Source organism: Excalfactoria chinensis, chromosome 1 (genome assembly GCF_039878825.1).
Source record: "Excalfactoria chinensis isolate bCotChi1 chromosome 1, bCotChi1.hap2, whole genome shotgun sequence".
Taxonomy (NCBI): domain Eukaryota; kingdom Metazoa; phylum Chordata; class Aves; order Galliformes; family Phasianidae; genus Excalfactoria; species Excalfactoria chinensis.
The window spans coordinates 44,182,354-44,205,674 of NC_092825.1; the positions used below are offsets into that span (position 1 = coordinate 44,182,354).

Genomic DNA, 23,321 nt, shown 5'->3' on the forward strand with positions numbered 1-23,321 from the left:
CTGTCTGTACTGCACATGACCATGTTAGAATTTAAGAGACCTAAAAAACACAGGATCAGTGTTTTGCGTGAGAAACCAGGGCAGAAAGCTGATTGTGGCTTAACAAAGAAAATGTGGAGAGTGGAGTTCATGGAGACGTTCAATTTGGAAGCAAATAGCCAGCAAGTAGTACAGAATCTTAGAAGCATATGGGCTAAATAATATATATTCTTAAATTATTCTGGAAGGATGACAGCACAGTAGCTGTTGCTGCAACTCAGGAAGCTGTGCTTCATAGAAGGTGGTGTTAAGAGAGTCAGGGTATCTGTATTCATGTGCAAATAGATAGAGTTGACTACTAAGACTTCCTAGCTGCATTGGAAGGAGAGATTAGCAATGAGAAAGCCTGAAGAACCAAAGAATAGATATGATTTGCTGGAAAAAGATAAAAATAAATAAATAGCTTTTAAGACAGGTGTCAACCAAGGCAACAGCGTCTTTAATTTAAAATATTTAATTTAAAGTATTTCAGCAGGAAATAGAATCCTGCTGTCAGTAGAGGAGCATTCTCTGCCCCTAAATTATTGTGCGTCTCCTAGAAAATGAAGGAGTTAGACTCCCTGTTCCAAAACACTGGGAGAACTGCAAAGTTTCTACAGGGAGTCCAATTGTATCTAGCTACAGCAGTGCGTGTCCTCGTCTCTGTTCTCCTGAGGTGTTTTAAAGGAGATGATGCTTTTGTAGGCTTTAATAGAAAGCCAAGCTGAGTAAGCAGTCTGACACATTGAATTAGTCATAGCACCTGGCCTGGTTTCAGTTGAAGCAGTGTTAGTAGCACACCAAAGTTTGGCTGTTGCTGGGTAATGGGATTCCACTCAGGGCTGGGCCATTCAGTGGGGAACAGTGGCTGCCATGATGGCGTGGGGCAAGGGGTAGCCAGGACAGTGCCTGAATGAGACATAGGGTTGTTTCGTAACACTGACACCACATGGAAGGCTGTAAAGCTTTGGGCAGTTGACTGGGTTTCACCACAACAGTTGTTTTGGCACCCAATATGGAGCTCAAAGCATTAAGATAATGACAGCCCTGACCAGAGCGCCTTAAAACAGAATTGGTGTGTTACAATAATTAGTAGTTGCTGGTCGCAATGCTATTTTTTTATCTTCATAGATTATCCATTTTTTTTCATGGAACTATATTCCTTGCTATATGTGACCCCTACAGAACTGTTTACCATTTCCAGGGGTTGGATTAAGGTTATCTTTTTCACTGCCGCTCTAACACTGGTTGGGAAATGAACCTGGTAGTTGTATTCAACCTTACATTCATCTTCATAATTTGGAAAGAGGGATGCTTTCTAGTTATTACTGACAGCACACGCTCAGGTCTGCTTGTTCACATCTTTCCTTCTACCTTCTGTCTCCTCTGAAGACACGAGTGTGTACACTGTCAGGCGGTGATGAGGAAGCACAAGGCCTTTAAGGGCTGGAGACACTTTATTTCTGTTGCAATTTCAAGAAGAGCAGAACCCCACTGTTTGGGGAATGGGACTGTGCCAGCTGCTCGGAATGCTTTGAATGATCTTTGCACTCAATTTCACTTTGTTATTTCAAGCTAAGAATAGGACATAAATCACTGGCTCTGCTGATGTGCAATATGCTGCTAAACTGAGACTAGGCTTGTTTGCAGCATGAGCTCTGAAGAAGGTTGACCAATTTCTTTCAGCATTTACAAAGCTATGATGCTTTGTGCTGTCTTTGTTCTGTTCCTATCTGTTCCTTTCTTTGTTTTTTCCCCAGTCTATCTCACTGCATACCTGTCTTCTAAAGGCTAAATCTGGTAAAGGCCTAAGCTGCGTGTGTCAGGGTTATAGATTTAAAGGATTCACTGAGGATAAAGGAGATTTTCACTCTGCCTCTATTGCAATTTCAGTGCTTCCTGTATCCTCCCCTACTGTTACACTTGCTGTATACTGCTCAGCCATGTAGTAAGTAGATGGACTGTTTAAATGATGCGTGTGTGTTCACTTACTTACAATAAGAAAGCTGAAGTCTCTTGAAAGTGTTTCAGTAGGCGTCTTGGGGCCTGGCTGTTTACAGAACAAATTAGCTTCCTGCGCTTGTTTCCTTGTAACAAACCCCATGTTGTAGGAGCCACAAGAGCTCTGAGAACAGTTGAATATCCTCGTCCTTTGGGCTGGAGAGGATTCTCATTCAGGGCTCAAGAGGGATCAACTGGGTGCTTACTTAAGATGCTACAATTACACTGTGAATGGGCACAGAGTTTTTCATTTCTTCTTGTATTTACAGTTTCTTTGTGTCTCTGTGATCATTTTTTTTTACCACAGTCGTTACCTACAGGGAAGACCAGCCAAATTTGGTAGTGTGACCCAAGGACTGGGTCCAAATGAGAGCACTGCAGAAGTTCTTCCCCAGAGGAAGTAAACACAAAATTCAAGTGACTGAATTGAGCGAGTAACCGGGGCATGGTAAAGGTGTAACTGTAGCCATGATAGATTGTACAGTGACTGATAGAAACAGCCTTTTTTTGTTTGCTTTAACAATGAATAGCTTTTTGTTTTCCATTTGAAAGACAAGTTTTGCTCTTGTGTATTCTTGGGATTTACTTTTCCCACGTCTAATCCAGTTTTAGAGGTTATTTCGAAAAGGATATTAAAGTAATTCTGCCATTTTTCTTAACAAGTCACAAGGGCTGGGAAGCTGCGGACCTTGAGTTATTCTTCCCTTTCAGAGTTGTTTATTTGGGAGAGGTTCTTGCTACGTTAAACAAATGAAGCCTTATAACAATCATTTTGGTAATCAGGCCAGCATAGATTGCTCATAGATTATCACCAGGCAGCTCTAAATCTGTCATAAATTCTTACTGACTTGTTCACAGGAATGTTTATGTAACTGAGGGAAAATAGAGAGGGGAAGTTAAGTCTCCATTTTACAAGTTAAATCAACTATAGTGAGATGAAACACACCCACACACTTGGCTCTGGATCAGCTTCAAAGTTCTTGAAAAGCAAACCTTTATGAAATCTGTATTATATAACACAATTATGAAACCAAATGCAAGGCATAGAAATCAGCAGTTTCCCAGGTGCCACCGATCATACTTCTCTTGCACTCTCCTTGTGTAACAGAATATCCCCACAAGCACAGAGTTACGGATTCAGGATTTCTCCAACAAAGCAAATTTTGGTATTGCTGTGAACACTGATGTAATGCAGGATGTGTTAGAGCTGGGAATTGTTGAAAGAGGTCCAAGGAGACGTGGTTCTGCAGCTGTGGAAAGAAATCCAATGAACCCATTGAGTGAGATACAATCTTTCACGACAACCCTTTAAAAGAGGTACGGCAGCTGCACAGAAACAGACAAATATATTAGGAGATATTTATTATATCAGCTATGAAGCCCAAATGATCAGGGTTTGCACACCATGCAGTGCAATACCAGCAATCAAAGTAAAGAAAAGTTCATTTAGAGTTGAAGCTATGCTTTAATAACAGCTTATGCCTTTTAACACATGTGAAATAATATTTTTGAGAGAGGAATTTTTTGGAATAAAATGCCAAGGTGTATCTAATCTATGTAATTTTAATCTCAGGAACAGGAGAGTTATAATATTAACAGGTGGCATGGAGACATTTGTTCAAACTAAAGAATCTGGAGTCAGCAAATCCTGAGGATAAATAGCTTAATGCCTGAGATGGGTGAGATGAAGGGTCCTTTGTAGCATTCCTGGTAGAGTTCATCATGTCTTGAAGAAAATGAGCAATTTCTAAAGGATTGTGAGTTGTGACATTTCTTGAGTTTGATAGAGGAGGCCAAGGGAAATATTGACCTGAATTCAGTCCTCAGTAAAAATGTGGATGAGTGGAATGGCAGATTTAGGGTTATATGAAGAAGTGGAATCTACTCTGAATGTCACAGAATCTTTCAAGGTATTGCTGATGGTTGTGGTTTTATGAGAGATTACTTTTGTCGAGCATCACTGGGAAACATCTAATTGCTTTGTTTGTGGGGTTTTGGTTTTGTTTAACCCCATCAATGTCAATGCATGAACTTTAGATTTCGTCAGGAAGTATGATTCCCAGTCAAGATGCTCTGATTTAAAAGCAGTACTATTCTACAGCACTAGTAGAAAATGTTTTAGGGGGTTTAAAATATAGGAGGTGTTATTCTTACAATGATATTTAATATTTTTGTTTATGATCTATATATACCTCTTATGATAAAAGCTGCAGGTATAAGCTGATAAAAAGCTAACAGCAAGAATAAGTAGCTAACACAAAATAATGTGTGTCTGTCTTTTGATATTCAGTGGCATATTTTCCTTGCTTGTTCTGAATGAGGTATAGCTGTGATGTACACAATGGAATCAAGAACACTACTGAGGCCATCTTGAAAATGGTGGTGTGGAAATAAAACTGACCGAGACCATCCATGTAAGGAAGCAGTCCATGCGATTTATTAACAACTCACCATGTATAAAGCTCTGCTACTTATATTTCAGGGATGCAATTGATTCCTTTTTGCAGTCTTCTTCTCAATACTTACGTGCTCCTGTCTCTTCTGCAAGATTTTCATGTTATGGATTATGATAGCACTAAGATCCATACTGTCTTGCACATCTCACCCAAAAATAGGTGCACAAAGGAGCCTATAGACAATATGATAAGAATGTTCCTTACATCAGGACTCTGTGGTCTGTGCTAGAACAGTGACCGTGACAAACTACTAAGACTCGGAGCTTCTACTGATTATTTGTGGATCAGGAAAAGCTTAGTTCTTGTAGTTTATAATTTGATTTCTTAACCTTAAACTTTCCTTTGAGAACGGCCGCTTTAGGAAGTGCAGTATTCAATACAGTTCAGTTGTGCCTTCAGATGCAACAGCTGTCCATCTTTATTTCTTCTGCTAGTGTAGCTTCCTTGCAGACTGCCTTGTGTAAGACTTCTGTCTGGGAAGCAGTTTCCCCTAAGGCAGGTTGGCAAGAAATTTTTTCCCATCTTTTTGTGTAGCACTGGGGACAGAACATGTGCATTATCAGCTGGAATTGCTTAGATACTTCTCACTGAAGAGCTCTCCTGCCATGTCAGAGGCTGGGGATAATTATGGCATTTTAGCCATCTCTTCCCTTCCTTCTTGCTGAAATGCAATCAGTTTAATTTTCTGAGATTAAGGCATTTGGCTGAGGTAATACTTCAAGCTTTATGTAAGTATAATTGAGCGAGGTGCAAGGGTTGTGATAGATGCCATTGTGACTGATATAGGATCTTCTTAAATAAGTCTCCAATCATATATATAATTTCCAGATACCTGGAGGCTTCAGTAGATTCACTTAATTCTAATGCACAACTGCTCATATAATACACGACTGATTATTCAAGACAGCATGTAACAGAACATTATTCTTTTCTGCAACATAAAATTAAGGAGTAAGTAGTGTTAGCCTCAACTAGCTTCTATTATATGTTTATGGGATATTTCTGCTTAGGATGTACTCACACCCCTAATTCTGCAGCCTAACAATTATCACTATCCAATAAACACAGGAAAAGAATGAAGATTGCGCTGCATCTGATGTATCTTTAAAATCAGTGTAGCCTATTCCATTTTCCTCTTGGTGTCACTATAGGATAAAGTTAATGTTCTTTGGGTATTCTCCATGTTGGAGTACACTCGTGATTTCCTCTGTCCCACTCTGAATTTCTGATTTTCCTAATGCTCATTTAAAGGAGATGATAACAAATACATTGACTTAAAATCTGGACACGTTCTCTCTGTCATTGAACATCCTTAACGTTGTGCTGGAATATTATCTTTTCCTTTTTAAAAAGCAGTTAATATTATAAGAAATTTGGCTTTGGGATGGGATCTAGAGAACCTGAACAGTTCTAAAGACCTGAAGGTAGGAACTGAGATGTTTAAAGAAAAATGACAAAAGGCACGCAGCTTCTAAAGAGGTTTGCTTATGATGCTAAATCCTTAGCACTTTTTTCTATATGTGAGGAAATAGCTGAAGGCCCTCAGTTCTTCCGAAGCAGAAAACATCTTTTGTTCAGATGTTCTGACTGATAAAAATGTAGTTTTCTTTTCCATGTTCTTGATGGCAAAAAACACAACTTTGTTTCATTTATATATTAATATCCTTTTTTTTTCTTTTTTTTCTTTTTTTTCTTTTTCCTGTGCAGTTGCCACTACCTAACCACAGCTGCATTCCCAAAGACATTTAAGTGCCTGACTTCCATAGGAGAAAAATGGAAGATGTGGCAGTAGTGAGTACATGTATATGTTAGTTAGGACTGAAGAGAAATTAGCCTGTGGTGTTGTCTGTCCTGGAAATGCACTTAGGATATGTTCTTCCTTCAAGGTAAGAACCATAGGCTATTTCTCTTGTTTCCCTCTTCTGCCTCTTGAAGTCAGACAGCAGCAGTTTGGTGGGCTGCGCTCAGGATTGTCTAGTCGGCAGGAAGGAGCTCTTCCAGCACTTACACAAGATCTATATCCCAGTGAGAAAACTGGCTGCAAGCAAATCTTGTTTGTTTCAGGTTGCTGAACTTTTGATCAGCCTCCAACCAGCTTGGGTTATGAGATCCCAGTTAGTGAGAATTAGAGTATTCAAGGGCGGACAGGATAGCAGCATGGCCAGGAAGATTAACTGAGCTCATTTAGCAAAGAATTTGGTTCACCTTTAAGAAGTTACAGAGCACTAAATGGCTTCTGAGCACTACAGAACAGAAGCCTGAGCAATATCCTCCTGTGCTTTCCAGTGAGTTGAAAATCCTTGGCAATGTTTACCTCTGGCTAAGAGCTGTAAAGCAGCTGGTCTTTTTACATGAGATAATGGATATCCCTCTTCCTTATACATGCCCTCATTTAAATATTGTCTCTGGTCCCTGTGCTGTGTCTTTCACTTACACGCTTGTCACTGTCACTCGATTCTTGTGTAGAGCCAATTGTTCTTTCAGCTTGTAGTCAGCAGCTTGGAGACAGTTGAAGTTACTATTTCTGACTGTTGTCTTGATGGCATCTTAGACATCATTCTCCAGTAAAGTATGAAGCCGGGCAGCTGAATAGAACATATTGAAAGAAAACTAGGGCAAAATTAGATGAGAGTTCTGCACATGACACAAACTGTTTCTATCTAGAATGGAAGCTACACACTGTTTCATCTCTGGACATGAAAGCATATTAGTCGTCTACCATGCTATTTTTTTTCTCCCCTGGAGAAGGACTGACTCCACCTCTCTCACGACCTCCTGATTACCTACTTAGTGGCACCATCTGATGGCCATACCGGTTGGTGATGCTGAGATGTAGAGTTGAAACTGAAAGCTGTGTATAGCATTGGGATTCTGCAGGAGAAGCAGCCCCTCACTGGCAGAACACAAGAACCAGATGTGCATCTCCTCCTTTCACTTGTGAGCTGTAGCTCATCTGGCTTTAAATAAATGCCAGGCCAGATTGGAGTAGTCACTACGTCCCGTCTCAAATGCAACATCTCCTTCCAAAAATCTTCCAGATCCACAACATGATATCCCCCTTGTTTTCTCAGGAGTTCCTGTTCCCAGAAGCTTTGTATTTTAGAGACCTTGCTGCTAATGATGAAACTCCTTTGTCACTCACACTTACCTCACTTTGATTCCAGTTTCTTTATCACCTCATGTCAAGTGCAATCTACCTCCTCTCATCTTCGACAGCACTCCACCCTCACAGCAAAGGCAGTTGTTGCAATTAACTCCTGTTTTCATGACAGCCAAACGCTCCAGTTTCTTTGTGTACTCTCCTTGATTGCCCTTCTTCCCTCTTTACTTGAGTAGCAAACAAGTAAAGCAATGTTCCTCACTTTCTGATCTTTTGGAGGTGTCTGGCTTTTTCTCTGCCTTCACTTTTAATATTAACCATTGTCTTCTCACTTCCTATAAAATTCCAGCATTTTACAGACCTAAAAAAAGAAACTGGCTGCTTACCTTCACCAAAACGGACTAAAGAACAAGCAGTAACTACTTTGGGCTAGTGCAGATTTGTGTCCTATATTCAGAGAAGTCTCTATGGATCTAAGGAAAGGAATGCTAACATTATTCCATGCTACAGAGGAGACCCAATGGACTTGCCTCCAGTGGGTTTATGCTAGGATCAGTCAGTGCAGCAAATGGTTCCTTCTAAAACCCCGGGTTTCCACAAATACAGAAGCATCTTATGCCTGTAAACTCTTACCTGTCCTTCCACTATCACTGTCTGTCTGCTGCTGCGAGGGCTCCAGTCACACACTGACTTCCCATGTTTCCAAACTTTCCTCTTTACGCTCATTCTCTGCCCTACCAGTCCTTCATCTTCCATCAGTCTTTCAGGCACTTTTGCCCCTTATCCTTGCTCCCAATCAGTTCCAGCCGCTCACTGTGCCACCTGTCCTCTTTGCCATCTCTTTGATGAACCTGGCTCAAATTTCTCCCTCAAGCTCCCAGTTCCTTGTATTGCTTCACTTTCCTTATGCTTGACTGGATTTGTGCTACACCTCCTGCCTCATCCTTTAATTTTTGGGGTCACTCAGCTGCATTAGCAGCGCCCCAGTTTGTAGCCTGAAAACTGCCCACTTTTGTACTTCTGGAGCCTGAAGCGAGCCCATTTTAGTGCAACTCCCTGTGCAGTTCTTTAGAGCATGCGATTAAATACAGAAAGTCAGCAGTTGAGTAGCGCACTGAAGAGCCATTTAATTAAGGGCTTTAAAGTATTTACCATCTGTAAACAAAGTCTGTATTCTAAAACAAAACTGTCCCCACAGCAATGCCTGTGTTTGTGTGTAGTAAGCTCCAAGAACAGTGAAACTGGCGAAAGGGAGGGCTGCTCGATGGCTGGGACCAAACCCCTTTTGTTTCCTTCAGCAATGACAAAGCGATGCACAAAGCACGGGGACTGTACAACTTCATTTTATTTTGTGTGCTTTTATAGGATATAAATAAATGACAAAATTACAAAATTTATAACTGGAAGCCCAAGCATATTTACATAAGTTTTGTTGCAGTGAGGCTACTATTTACTGTTGTCCTATACAGTTTTCCTTTTGGTACCATATTTTTGTGTTAGTTTTTGACTGTCAGTCGACTACGTACATATCAACAGTGAAGAGGCAAAATATGTACAAGGAACTATTTTGTTCAAGTAAATTGAATACTGTATTAAAATTATGTCTTCACTCGGCGCTATGATTAGGTTTAACTAAACCATATACAATTATCAGGTTTAAACCAAGTCCCGTTTCCAATTCTGGAATTCACCAACTGATGATTCTAACTGAAAACCTCAGCCGGATATGAAATAAGAATTAAAAAAAACGTTAAGACAACCACACGATTTATCAATATCTCTATCATGAACTTCAAAATGATTCACAATTTGACTTGATAGAACAATATACGTTAAAATGCCATTTTTCTCCTATAGTGATATTTGTACTGTTATAATTTCAGTTCTACATAAATATACATCATGGTATTGTACAAATACTCCACAGACGTTAAAAAAATTAAAACACTTTAAAGAAAATGTAAGCAAATATTATTTAATCAAATATTAAGCAAACACTTAACTCCTTTGTTCCGTGAAAACAATTTTATTACTTTGGAATTTTTTTTCTTTTTCTCGCAATTTCTATTTAGAAAATGTTTTGCGGTAGAATTTCACCAGCATTCTTCTAAACAAGCTTTCTTGTGGCAGAAATCTCGATAGCAAAATCCAGAGTTTTGACTTTTTTTTTTGTTTTATTTTTTATTTTTTAGAACCACTGAGATTATTTTTAAAAATACGAGTAGAATTCATGGCTATAGCGATGCCAAACTGCATAAACTGTATGTAAGTGGAGTAGTAGAGTGACCATTCCGCTTCCATTTCAGACTGGTGGCATGGAACATCCAGTGTGCTGATGCTACACCTTCTACAATTTTCATAATGCTGCGATAGCAATGGTTTAATTAACCTCAAAATAAACAACATTTGTCATAACTAATCTGGCTTCCTTTCCATAAATATTCTCATGTTTTCCTATAGTACTTCTCTTCCATAAAAATATCTAATAAATGTTTTCTGTGCATTATTAATACCTTTCTTCTAACCATTCATAAAACTCTGATCCTTTGTTACAGTTCAAGAGGCTCCTGTTTCTGCAGAGGATCAAAGGACACCAACGATTACATATAAAACCAGTGCACACAGAAATCAGGGTACCTAATTTCTCGTCACTTTAATGAGTTCTTTATTCAACACAGCAAATATTAATGAATTCAGTGGTTTCACAAATACTCTATTTATTAATTCTGGTTTATATTTCAATTAAAAACTGCCAAGATTTAAATAAAAAACCAATCAAATATCCTACTTGTAGGCAGCATTAGTGTTAGTTTAGAGACCTTTTGTTTTTTAAAAAGTAGAATTCTAAAAGAAGAAATCAAAGAAAGCACTGTGGCAGAGTCACAAGGGAGAACTGCGTGAAAAATAAGGTTTCTCACTCCTCTTGTGGACTGTAATTTTAAAAGTCTTCGTATAGTGTCATTCTTCTGTCAGTGCTGCAGGAAGAAGAACATCACCAGAAATGAATATCAGCCTTTTTTGTTAGTTACAAGGCCACGCATACAGTGCAGTCTTCCTCTCTGCTGGGTTGAAACGTTGCCATAAAGGAAAGGCTGTGCTGTGACTGCTTGGAGTGCAAGGCACAACAAGGAATAGGGGGACAGTTTTGTATCAGAAAATGGTAGTTTCATACTTGGTATTAATGCCTCTTTTGGCTTCTTGTCCGGGTTCAACAATCCACGGTAGATTCGCAAGAGTCTTTTGCTCAGATGGATCTATCTGCTTTAAAACAAATGCAAATATACAGACGGGTTACCATCTCTGCACACAGCACTTCAAGCAGATTATATTTCTTTCAAAAAAACAACAACCCAGAAACACAGAGCAAGCCCTTTATCAACAAAGTCCTCTTATAATGCCTAAAGCATGTCAGTGCAGGGGTCTACATTCCCATGTACCTACTGATGGCTGCCCTCTTTTTTTACTATTTAGATCAGAGCTGTGTCTATCCTCAAGCTATAGAGCATCAAAGCCTGTTGTCTTATGTTTAAAGCAAGACTTGATGCTGCAGAGTCCTTTTAATAATGAGACAGATGATGGCATCAGAAAATGTTCTTTCTTACAAGTCTATGGATGAAGAATCGGTGGTGATGTACTCAAAAGTGTACAGCCAAAAGCACACTTTCATGTGTACATATCCTCTTCCACTCAGCCTAGGATTAACTATCACAGAGGATGGTTCTCCCTTTATATCCAGGGAATATGATATAGCATGCAATCAAATCACACCACGTCTGTATTCTCTCTTGATTTAAAATAAGTTTCATTATTTTTGGGACATTATACCAATAAAAGAGTGCTCCTCTGTCTGCCACACCCTCTAAGATGGCACCTTTAATAAAAGTAGTAGGGATTACCTATAGTTCTTAGGAATATGAGATTGCAAAGATTTTAAGAAGGTGTATTAAAACACAGTTCTGAAACAGGTTCTGAAACCTATTTCTGCTGAGCATCAAAAATCAATCAATCAATAAGGTAAGAAAAGAAGTTGCTTGCTGTGACAAGATGATCATTGTAAATTGATTCAGATCAGTAATTTGATTAGGTGTAATCATTTGGCAACCCTACCTAAATCAAACAAAATTTGTGAGCTATCGATATGCACATGCAGTGGCTTAAGTTTGACTCCGGATTGATTTCTTGACACAAGCTCAGGAAACTCCTTGGAACTGAACAATTTTGGATGTATGCATTGGCTGTGATCCCCAGCACTACTGAACTGACTTCTTAAAGTGATGAAACACAAAATGAGTGGTAGTTCCAAATGGCTGACTGTGATACAGTGACTCAACCCTACCGAGTGTTGGGCAGAGGTGACACAACTTCAACATGCCTATCATCTCTTACTGTATAGCTGAATGTCGGTTTTTATGCACGCACCACTCCATTCTACTTACCACTGACTTCCGAATACTAACACGCGGTTTTGGAATCGGTTTGGAGGGTTTGTTTTCAAAGCTCTCAGGGAGGGTTGAAGAATGGCCCCCTTTTCGTGCTTGTAGTGCAAGCTGATAGGCCACCTCAAATGCTTGTCCTAGTGTGAGAATGATTTCGTAAGCTAAGTTCTGGAACAAAACAAAAACATTTTAAATTGGGATTAGGCGGAGTTGTTGTTAGATAAAAGAAACGTTAGTGCTGTCTACAGAATGGATTTATAATGAAAGTAATTAAAAACACAGTGGTAATAACTTCCTAAGTCTCTGCAATATTTACATCAGTCAACTGATTTCTAATTAATTAAGGACAATCTAGATGTAATCTACTGTAGTGAAAACAATTGCTTTTCAAATCTTTGAAAACACTGTCTCACTATACATGAGAAAGGGGTTATGTGGGTGGGTGCCACCTCTTAGAACAAGTGTATTCATTCCTGACCCCTTCACAGCTCTTCTTGATCCCACCCAATGGGCACTACTGCACTTATCTGACATTCCATTTTGCTCTGCTTCAGACCTCCTTCTGCTGATCTCTCCTCTGTCCCCAGGGCATGCAACCTGACTTACTGCTTCCTGGAGCGTGCTGCAATGCCATGTGGTGCCATCACCCGGGACATGGAAAAAGGAGAGAGCTCCAGATCTGCTGTGACCCTCCTCAAAGGACAAGACATCCATGTTGAAAATGCAGATGCAGATGCAGTGCACCCACGTATGTGTTAAGTGCTACACTTGGGATGTATATTTCAAAGGCAGAGGCAACCTTCTTGTGGTTTTGTTTCCTAAAAGTAAAACTGTTTGAACTTAAGCTGGAATGTCAGCATAAGCCTGGGGAGTTTGCAGGTATTACCAAAGAGGTCAGGTTCTTAAGAACATGATCTGCTTAGTGTTATACCTAGAATATTTTAAATTCTTAGAGGATATGTGGAAGAAAACCTGTTGAAAAGTTTAATAAATCACGAATGAGGAACTGGGGGATCAGTGCAAATAATTTTTTTTTTTCCAGTAAAGTTTTACATCAGATAAAGCAGCTGTGAGTTTCAAATTTGACCATAATCCAAATTGCAACTGAAAGCCTATGGCAGTTTTGTCAGGCTTGTGGGTTTGTTTTGTTGTATTTATTTCTAGGCTCCTACAAGCTTTCCAATAACATCTTGGACCCCTGCAGAACAAACACCAGCCTGCAGGCTTTCCTTCTCATGTCCTGTGGTTTCCTTACCGTAAGTCATGCATCTCAGATGTAATTCAGGAGTTACTCTTTCCTTCCTGATCCTCTCTAGCTGGATGCAGTCCTGCATTACTTTGAAACTAGGTGAGCCCTTAAAACTCCCACAGGCTTTTAATATTATTTTGGATGTATTCATTTTAAATGAGGTGCATTTTTAGCCAGTTGAGGCTAACTGTTGAGTTTGAAATAAGGCAAAAAGTAGTGCAAGACACACAGATGCACACTATCTGCCCTTCAGTGGTTCAATACAGCTAAAGGGCTAAGCACTTTATTTCATGCCTTATACTACAGTTTTGCTGCAGTCATTAAGGAGTTTCATCCCTCTGTTATCACACCTCTATACTAAGAACATGTAGGCTAAGTTCAGCCTATTTAGCTCATTATAAGAGCTTCTTATAAAAAGGTGCCAACTCTGGACTTTGCTGGGTCAGAGGGAAAACAATTATAATCCTCCACTGGGGTATCCTCTCAGCTGTGATGACTACATTAACAGCAACAAGCTTGCCAAAGTTGCACAGCATCTTAAATAAGAACCTCTGTGTGATCTGATGGCAGCAGTCTCCAAACTGTCTCACTTTTAATTTAAGGGAACTGGTCTGGACAGAGAAAGACTGAGGATACAGTTTGCCAGTGGAGTCAGAAATGAAAGGCTAAAAAGACCATTATAAAGTGCTCTGTCTTTTAGCAGAACACTAGTTATGGAATTAAGACCAGCTGAGTATAATTGTTAAAAATGCACAGAACAATATTATTTGAAATGGAGTGCGCATATTAGCAGCACAAGGATAGTATTTTAAAGACGTCTTAATCTGCTGTCATGACAGTAAGATAGTGTACTATATCATCATGGGATTATCTACACTGGATACTATTACTGATAAAGGAATACACTGACAGCATGTAATGAAGGCTTGGAGAAAAAGTGGACAGTAATACTGTGGGACTGAGAGAGTGTGCAATCCAGCGAAATATGTGAAAAGGTCCATGGGAGATAGCATGTAAAATCCTGAGAAGAGAGTGGAGAAAAGCAGAGAGTTTGCCATCTATAGGCTATCTAGTTTGGGTCCTGTATCTTGTGAGAAACCACTATGATCTCTTTTCTTGAGTAAAGCGTGAAGTTAAAAAATAGCCCTTCCTGGAGCATGTGAAAATCTGTTCAGATGGTTAGTATATATAGGAAATTCTTTGAATAAAACAGAGCATTTATTGCTTTGTTCAGTATTCTAAACATAAACTGAACCATTGTGACTAAATGTCGTACATAGTACACTGTGATAGGGCCTCGAAGAAGCAGTGTACACTTTGCTTGGAAGCCTTGGAGGGCTTTAAATTTGTCCCTTTTAAAATCAGAAACAAAACAAATTAAAACAAAACCAACACAACATCTGCTGAATCATACTTAGAAAAAAGACACCAAAGCTAAATGAATTTGGTTTGAGGAATTTCTCATCTGTAGTACTGGGAGAGGAATATGGAAGTCATAGTTTTTATATATTCTTGGATGGGCTGTTACTGGAGAGAAAAGAGAAGGAATTCCTGGGAGATTCAGGAGGAAGATAAAAACCACAAAAGCCATAGTGGAAAGCCTTCTGATATAAGGAGACATGACACAAAATGAAGTAATTGCATCTGTCTCTTCAAGAGATATTTAGAACAAGGTCATAGACCCCGTGGTCATGATGGGAGACACTGACCCTTATGGCACCCCAACAAGCTCCTTGGAAAGGAAGTAAAGTTTTCAGTACCATTGGTATTTTGAGTGCTGCTACAGTCGTGTTCCTTGTGCAGCACAACAGAGAAGGAAGGTGACTAAGCTAATGCGTCTAAGCAACAATTTTTGTAATACGAAAAACTGAGGTCAATTGCCTTGTTTGCAACATAATGTGTTAATTCAGTTCCTTAGTTGAAGTCTGAGTTGGTATTCTTCAACTGCTTTAATTCAGCCAAACAAATTACAACGGCTAATTGTTTTGTTACGGACTTATTGTTCTTTACTGCACAAGCTGCAGCAGACATTGCTTCTTCACTGTTTTTTCAAGCTTCTATAAAGGTTTCAGAAATAATGTGAGAATGAGAGCTAGATTGTTAAGTTCTGTCTTTTGATCTACAAAAGCTTTAAATGTCACTTGCAAAGGATTATTTTATATATTTGTACATATACATATATATATATATTGTAGAAACGAATGTTTTGACCTATTATAAAAGCATTTTGGATCTAAAGAAATTTGATGGGTTTCTGCTTTCAGGTAATAATATTTTTTCCCTTCTAATATCACAGTTAAATCTGATCTTTAGGCTGAGTTTACTGAAGAAGTGTCCTTTGGCATCCCGCAGATAATTGGTGAGACGATACCACATTTGCTGTGTAGAATGTGAATTAGGACACCCCATTTGCAAAGTACTGAACTTTAAATCCCAACTGGCAAAATCAAACAGAACACAGAATACAGAATCTTAAATTGAAAAATCTGAATAATTCCAACCCTGTTCAAAATTTCCATCCCCTGAGATGAAATCATTTTCCCAATTCTTAGTCATCAAAGAGTCTTCAAGGCCAGATGTTGAGGATTCCTACTATAGAAACTTGACCAGAAGGGTAGGTTACTTATTAATAACTGAGGTTCACTGAGGTCAAGAACTGTCACACAAATACATTTACACTGTTGATTGTTCATATGCTTTACCTTCCAGACCAGAAAACATTTACGTTTTGGGACAGCTAGAAAGGAAGTGCATTTGTCCACATCCTAATGCATCAGTTTTTGTTCAATTAAAGACAAGAAGGCTCAGCTTGCCAAGGGAGGTACAAGGAAATGAACATGGCTGGCATTTGCTTCTAACAGCTGTGGTCTGCATGCAGCTTTCATGAACAGACACTCCAGCAACTTAAATTCTTGAACCTTTCTCATCCTGGATTTAAAGTCACGGTCAGTCGCATACACTTCTGAATTCATCCTTCTCTTCTAATGTGGCACAGAGAGATATTTTGTATGCAACATGGCCATGGAAACAGGCCTCCCAAATGTGCCTCTGAGGCTGTTGCAAAAGCCATGCATGTAGACTAGCCCAACAGGAGGGACTCATTTGCTCATGAGCTGAAAGCTCCTGGTGCCTGAGTGCTCCATCACAAGAAGGCTATGAGGATAAATTAAAATGACTTTCCACATTCTGCCTAATATGTTCTGAGAGAGTATAGTCTGGGCATGCTGTCACTGGGTACTGCAAAGGAAAAAAAGTTTTCCATTCTTAAGATGTGCAGATACCATACTGATTGTATCTGGACAGTCACGAGAACAGAGAACAACTTCAAAAGAAATCTTCAGTCCCCAAATCCACTGGAAAAAGGCAATAAACAGAATTTTGAGGCCTGAAGCCATGTATTTTTCATTGCTGCTGAATATGTGTATTAGCAGTTTCCAGTGCTTATCCAGATAAAGTCTGCACAATGAAGGACAGAAGACTACAGAGAAGGGAAGTCTTGGGTTGCACAGAACCCCTGTCTATCCTGGGCATGAACCAGAGTAGCTGTTGTGCCAGTTTATGCTAGTTGCCCTCTTTTCATCAGTGTGTTGGACAATGAAGGAACATCTAACTGAAATTTCTTTGGATGTCTCCCATACTTGAACTGGACTTTGGTGCAGGAACTATTATCATAGTTTCTTTCTCCAAAGGGAACCTTCATTGGTGGTTTTGACTCTGGTTTCTGCAAGTGGATGTGTGAAGTGAGTTTAAAATATCGATCAATACATCTTATTCTACTCCCAAACCTTGTCCTCTTCAAAATATCTTAAGCAAGTCTGATGTCACTCCCAATTTTCATTACAACATCATAACTCTGAGAAGTTGAGTCACTTCTAAATAATAGGCATCAGTAATATTTGTGTCGCCATGCTGTTAGAATGAAACACTTTCCTATTTGCAAAAAAAAAAAAAAAAAAAAAAAAAAGAGGAGTTCTTTACTGTTTCCTAAACTAAAGGACCTAATTTTCATCTCAGTGCATATCATCATCATAGTATCATAGTATCGTGCGAGTTGGAAGGGACCTTAGAGATCATCGAGTCCAACTCCCGGGATTTGAGCCCTCCAGTGTAGCAGAGCGGCAGTTCTGCCACTTGCACCACAGGGGGGATTCGAACCCGGGCCTCCAGTGTTGCAAGCGGTGGTTCTAACACCGTGCGCCACCAGGGGCACACTGTATATATTATACATATGTATATTTAGGTGTGTATATATATATATATGTATAATAGATATTATTGCCTGATGTAAGGGTCTGCTTTGAAGGGGGGTTGGACTCAATGATCTCTGGAGGTCCCTTCCAACTCCTACAATGCTGTGATTCTGAGATTATATTGCCATGTTATATAAGATTTAAGATGCTTCTTTTTCACACTTTACTGTGGATTTTACCATTTTGAACTTTATTTTTCTTATTACGATTGGATTTCTATCCCTCGAAAAATAAAGAGGACCATTTCTATTAGCAAACTGGAAGACCAGGCTCCTCTGTATGTTCTAGACTTGAATTTACTGTATGCTTATGTTGCAAATATTTAGATTTTTTTCTTTTCACAATTTGTATTTCCATCAATAATATCAGATTCTAAGAAATAAAACAGCCCCCCCCCCCCCCACCCCTCACAAAAAAAAAAAGAAAAAGAAGAAGAAAAAAAAGAATATTTGAGTAGGTAATGTCCCATTGAGAATTACATAGCACACGAAAAGTGATACAAATTGTAAAGTTTCTTAAATTAGCCATTTATAGTGGTTGTGGTAATAAACACTCCTCCTAAAGTATGGGAAGTGAGCAGAATGTTAGAATTACTGCTGGATCGCTATCCTTTCCTTGCTGAGCAGGGAGAAGATGAATTTTATCTGATATACCTGGCTGTGTGTTTGTGCTGGAACATTAGGCCTATAAATGAAAATGCATTACTTTGAAACTGCTAAGAAGTCTTTAAATGGATTGGTAGAAATAAAAATGTCACTCAGTTTACTCTCTGTTGATTCACTTATCACTAATATAATATAACATTTTGTTGACAACAGTTTGCCTATTTTTAATACCATTTAAAATCTTTTTCTATTCCACATGGGCACTAAAATGTCAGTAGAGAAGTTAAACAACAAAAGTACTGAACAGAAAGGTTAATATTCCTTTTAACCTACCTTCCTTCAAGCGATTATTTAGTTTCTCTGCAATGCTGATGACTTACCCAGTCACGAATAAAACGTCTCTGTTCAGACATCTCTCTTTTCAAATTCAATCTATTTATATTTATGTAGTTCTCACGTTTTGAGAATTCAGACATTATTCTATATCAAAATCTTCTTTTTCTTGAGTAATTTTTATTTTCAGTATCAATTGCATGGAATTTTAAGTTTCTCTTGTGCTTAGCTGAAATGGCAGTAGGTGAGTATTCCACTGACATTCTGGATGTTAAGCCTTCTGGGACCTAAAATTTAGAGCTACTATTTCAACAAATTTAGCTGAAAACAATAAGACTGATTAATTGATATATATTCATTACTTTTTGAGAGATGGGTAGGCTTTACATTGTCATTCAAGAAGCATAACTGCAGGAAGAACTCAGTTCACCAAATTAGAAGAGCTGTAAGGACTGCTTCTGAAGTGAGTCTTGAGACTTACTTCAAAGTAAATGCAATCTGTTTTCAAAAAAAAGGGAAAGATGCTGATAACATAATTTTCCCTTACCTGCATCATTTGTTAAGCTAAAACTCCCATTGTAACAACAGAGAAATGAAGCCCACAGAGGGGCCATCTAGACTATTGCTATAGTCTGACAATGCTTACAGGGGTGCCCTTATCCACACGAACATTAAAATGACAGTGCTCTGCACAGCTCTGCTATCACAGATGTTTCAAATCCATGAGATTCAGTGTGGTGGCCAAATACTGCAAGGACCTCTTGAGATGTGCAGTTATCTATCTGTGTGGTCTCTTCTTCCTCAGAACTATAAATGTTTCAGTTCTCTGTTTAAAGTAAGAACAAAACTTTCCATATGTTCTCTATACATTTGCAGAGAATTTTCAGCTCTCCAGTTTATTTGGAAAACACCAACAGGTTTAAGAAATACTCAGAAAAACATAAGTTTGAGTTATCAGGAATGATTCAGTTAAACAGTGAAACACAAAAGCCCATGGAGTGTGGGAATACAAGAAAAGCTGTTCAGAGCAGCAGCTGTGGAGCAAGATAAACAGCAATGGAGTAGCTGAGAAACCCAAAGAAATTGCCCGCTGATCTGTCCAAAAGCAATCCATATCAATTTCATGAATGTGGGATGTGCACAAAGGCCTCCACAGGAGGAGTCCAACCCTCTCACCCCTTGCTGATTGGTTTGGGACAGACTCATGAGCATAACAGCCAAACAGCTGGACGTCACAGAACTAGTCTTTCCTCAACTTTGCAGGCACCAGAACACAGTCCAAAAGACAAACTTAATTTGAGGTAGCTCTTGAGCCTATCTCTCAGTAGGACTGAACACTGTATGTAATGCACGTTGGTTCAGTTTTGATTTATCTGCCATGTGCTGCAGTTTCAGAGTGGGTGGCCAGAACTGATCTTTATGAACTTCTTGGAAGTCTACAGCTTAGATTCGATGTCACTCGTCAAGACTCACATGTAAATGTGTTTCAGAAATTCATCCACACAATACTGTATTAAAGTATTTTTTTCTTGAATAATTTTTAAGTTCCTCTTGTGCTACTTACTAAAGTTTCAGTTAGCAGCTGTGATTACGCAGGTGAATTGTTTCGGATAGGAAATGAGATAATATCGAGTAAAATATTTGCTGTTCTCCAAAGCTGTTCCTTTACTACCTCATATTCAATTAGTAGCTTCATTTGGTAAACAAACAATACCTTCTACTAATCACCATAAGGCTTTTAAAATAATAGAATAAAAGAACTGTAACTACTACAAAGCACTACTAAATAAATATATCTATTCACTGACCACATCAAATGCAGTAAATACATGGCAGTAGTGGTGATTGGTCTTCAAGTCTTTAGTGATGTACGCAAATGTAGAAAGGTCTTCAGGGTCTTGTGCAGCACAGGAAATGTTACGGATTTCATGTTCAGCAATAATATTCTGTTGGAAAAAAATATTTTCAATCAATTCAGGAATTCCATGTAAAAAAGCTGCAAAAGGCATGTTTTTAGACAGGCATTTGTGTTCATCTCCTCTGTTAAAGTATTTCAGTTTCTTAATGAAAGGGATTTAATATATCACATGCGAGTTTCTTACACAGTTCATTGCAATTTTGAGCCTCTCCTACAATATCTAACATTGCCAATAAGACAGCAGGAGACAACTGCACTCCAGAGTATTTCCTATGATTCTATTTGGGTTGTGTACAGATTATGTAGTATCCTATGATACACCTTTCCCAGCATACAGCTGTAAATACAATTTCAAAGCACTACACAGGCATCCTCTGATACTGCCATTTTCTGTCTAAAGGTCACTATATCGCACTGCTTCAGGTGGCTGATGGACCAGAGCTGGTGAAACCCAACAGGCCCAATATCCAGTTCTTTGCACATGGTGTTTGACAAAATTCAGCTATATTCTTTCAAGACAACAAAACAAAACATCCATCATCATTTATAATTAATTAAAATCCCGAGCTCTTGGAAGGGTTCTTCTTAGTAAAAAAGTAACTACAGAAAGTTCTGGCAACACTTCTCCACTTGGTGACAACAGCATCCTGTAAGAGATATACATATATTAAACTGTTCATGCACCGAGCAACACTACTTGCAACAGCCAATGTAAAAGCTATAGCATACTATTGAGCTAGACATGGGGTACGTCTGTCTGATGAAATAAATGAAGAAAGAAAAAGCTGTCTAAAGCTTTGAAGAAAATTATGAATTGTCATTACATAAGTTACTGATACATAACTACTGTGCTCAGGACAAAGGAACCATGAAACTAGAGAAGATACAACACAATGGCTTATGATTAGGCCTTGCATCAGCAATGCACACATTTCAAATGATTTATTTAACAGATGAATGACATAGAACAGGAATCTCCTTAGAGGTTAGTTTATAAGATCTTCTGAATTGTGTACCTCCGGACTGCAGCTATGGCTTTTCCATAAAAAAATAAAAACAACAAAGAAAAAGAACAAGCCTGCTGCAGTGTGACATCTCCACTGCACTAAGAACACATGACATCTGTAGCGCCACAATCCCTCACAGCTCTACGCTTTGCTGTTGCCTTAGTGGCATCTGTTCATGTCAGAACAACCTCTGAGCATCTCTGTTTTTCCCTCATCCCTGTCTTTTCCTTCCCACCTCCTCTCCTCCCCCTCTTCTTTTATTTTTTATTTTTTTTGAAGAATGGAAAACATGTGCAACTAAGTCACTTAGGATGCTTTTCCATACCCTCTTTCATTTGCTAAAAGAAGTGTCAGCCCTCCCCCTTGTATGTAGGTGTCAAAATTTCTAAAAGGCATATTAATGTATGCAATTAAAGAAATAACAGCTTAGAGAAAAAGTCTTAATAAAAAGTATCCCAAATTCCAAATTATGGGAAAAAACACGACAAGGAGACTGTTACTGAAGACATGAAATAATCCTCTTAATTTTACATTGTTGCAACATGCTTGATTATTTCTGTTTAATGCATTATTCATAAAAGTTACAGAAACAGTACTTATGCTTCAATATATGCCAATTTATAATGACATGTGTAATCTCTGCCTAATGACTATTGGCTTTTTACGTTACTTTAAGCATTTTATTTCCTTTGTTCTTAAATTGATAACTTTTACCCTCAGGAAAGTTTTTGGGGAGAATGACAATTCTAACAAAACCAGGCATTAAGATATCCACAGACAGATCTGTAATATACTCTCATTGATGCTGTAGCATCAACAATGTAGTTTAAAAAGCAGAAAGAATTAAACCTTGGGAGGTCTTTAAATCATTTTTTATGCCAAATTGTGAGCTACTAGATAACTACCTGAAGTTATATGCTGCGTGAAAAGAGATCTGCTATGTTGCAGCTTTCCCTAGGTCACTTGAGGTTGGCAGAGGGCTTTGTGTTTTAGAGCTTATTTTAGTGTTTAATTTTAAATCAAGTGAAGTTTGGAATTATAATCATTCTAACTTTGTTTTGAATAAAATAAGGTGTGCCTGAAATAGATCTTGTGGATGAAAATCAGCAGTGAAATAGGTTTTCCTCTACCTTCTACAGGATTATCCTCTCTGACCTCCTTTCATAATTAGGCATGTTTTCAATGCATGCTTTTTCTGTTTCCTAGGGTCAAAACTCCAGCAGACCAAAAGTGTTAATCACTAGGAATGATAAGGTTATGAATCAGTTTGCTGTGCTTGGTATGCTCTTCTGGCACTGGGCACGTAAAATTGTTGTTCTAAAAATTATCTCTCAGTTTGTCAAAAGCAATCTGCAGAGCTTCGGAAAAAGCAGGGAAGGTTCTGCTTCTGCCAAAGCAATACCATTGAGAGACCAAGCTTTGATTAGCAGCCTTCCCTTTACTTGCCTTCTTTGTGTTGGACAATTCCTTTCCTCACAGAAATTACCCAGCAGTTAGGGTTAGCTGTGATCCATGAGAAATATCTCAAAGACTGCTTTGTCTATGCAGCAATTTCTTTCTGGCCTCACTTGCAAAGAAATGGTGTCATGTCGAAGTGGTGTCATGCTAAACTTCAAGGTGCCACTGAAATAGCTTTAGTAGAATGAGGTCAGAGCCTCTTTGTTACCTGAAGCTTTGTCTGCTTTAACTCAGGATACAAATTCTTAGCTTGGTAGCATAAAGTAAAAGGATGAGCAGCCATGAGAGCTGAGTTTTCAAGCACATAACTGCCAGCTATTTTTTTCATTTAAAAGTATGCATTTATTGCTAAGTGGTGCCCAGCTCTGCCAACTATAAGCTCGCACGGAAGCGGTACAAGTCGGAATAGGATCTCACCTTAGTGCTAATCTGTTTTGGGTCTCGAAGGAATTGAGTACAGCACACTGTGGACAAGGCTGATAACAATGCT

At 38.7% G+C, this 23,321-nt stretch overlaps 1 protein-coding gene across 15 annotated transcripts in view; it reads right to left on the bottom strand.

The window, feature by feature from the left end:
• Window positions 1-8,902: 8,902 nt before the first annotated feature.
• The window catches only part of ANKS1B (ankyrin repeat and sterile alpha motif domain containing 1B), a 397,279-nt gene continuing 382,860 nt past the window's right edge, over window positions 8,903-23,321 (bottom strand). For all 15 annotated transcript variants that reach the window (XM_072327909.1, XM_072327887.1, XM_072327898.1 and 12 more), the window contains 3 exons: window positions 20,257-20,394; window positions 12,012-12,179; window positions 8,903-10,836 (listed from right to left, as the gene is read on the bottom strand). In XM_072327909.1, coding sequence (XP_072184010.1) covers window positions 10,726-10,836; window positions 12,012-12,179; window positions 20,257-20,394 — 417 coding nt within the window. In that variant the 3' untranslated portion in view covers window positions 8,903-10,725. The remainder of the gene's footprint in view (window positions 10,837-12,011; window positions 12,180-20,256; window positions 20,395-23,321) is intronic.